A 946-nucleotide genomic window follows, 5' to 3' on the forward strand; every position below is an offset into this window, starting at 1 on the left:
ATATACTTTTTTTTTTTCTGATTTGCAAGACAAGTCAGAGAGTTTTCCACAATTTCACGGTTCAGGACTCACCTGTGGACGTGGATGTCCCGTGACTAGACAGGTCAATTCCAGGGTTTCCCCTTCCCGGATAGTGTAGACCCTTTCTGAGTAGCGCTCCTCTTCAATGTTACAGGCCAAGCCTGAATGCACAATACGAACCGTGGGGGGAGCTGTTGAATCAGAAAGAAGATACGTAAAAAGATAAATAAACTGTCATCCACTGAATCATCATGGTTGTAAACGGCAATTCTTATTAGACTTTAGCTCTGTCAGATCCATCAGTCTTAACACTTTGAACATCCTCAAGGGATTAAACATTTTGCTGGACAGAAAGCTTCAAATTTATCTAAAAGTCACCAACACATTCTGAAAATGGAAAATGGGAATAGGGTGCTGAGGAAAACTGGTGATTCAGGAAATCACCATCATTACAAGACCTGTAATAAAACTTGACTGCTAAAATGTGATAGTTCCCCTCATCTCTGAAATATAAAATTTAATATAGTAAAGGATGTTGTCCAAAGTCTATATAGTAGTAGTAGTCGTTCAGTCATGTCCGACTCTTTGCAACCCCACAGACTGTGGTCCCCCAGGCTCCTGTGTCCATGGGATTCTCCAGGCAAGAATACTGGAGTGGGTTGCCATTCCCTTCTCCAGAGGATCTTCCTGACCTAGGGATAGAACCCAGGTCTCCAGTGTTGCAGGTAGATTCTTTACCGTCTGTGATACAGGGACTATAGTGGTGAAAAAGATCACTCAAAGGAAAAAGTAATCTAAATTAAAGACATTTCCATTTTTCTGTTAATGTTCTAAGTTCTGTGTTAAAACTAGGAAGGTAAAGAATAGGAAGATTTAGCTGTCAGAAATTGAGTATCAACTTAGTTTTCAATATTTATAGACTCCT

The 946-nt window shown here is 40.1% G+C and overlaps 1 protein-coding gene across 1 annotated transcript in view; it reads right to left on the reverse strand.

The window, feature by feature from the left end:
* MDGA2 (MAM domain containing glycosylphosphatidylinositol anchor 2) overlaps positions 1–407 on the reverse strand; it is a 534,959-nt gene extending 534,552 nt beyond the window's left edge. Inside the window, exons 1-2 of the mRNA XM_010848064.1 lie at positions 404–407; positions 73–212 (exon numbers count right to left, since the gene is read on the reverse strand). Of these exons, the coding sequence (XP_010846366.1) occupies positions 73–212; positions 404–407 (144 nt within the window). The remainder of the gene's footprint in view (positions 1–72; positions 213–403) is intronic.
* Between the last annotated feature and the right edge of the window lie 539 nt (positions 408–946).

The sequence above is a fragment of the Bison bison genome, unplaced genomic scaffold, assembly GCF_000754665.1.
Source record: "Bison bison bison isolate TAMUID 2011002044 unplaced genomic scaffold, Bison_UMD1.0 scf7180017864259, whole genome shotgun sequence".
Taxonomy (NCBI): Eukaryota; Metazoa; Chordata; class Mammalia; order Artiodactyla; family Bovidae; genus Bison; species Bison bison.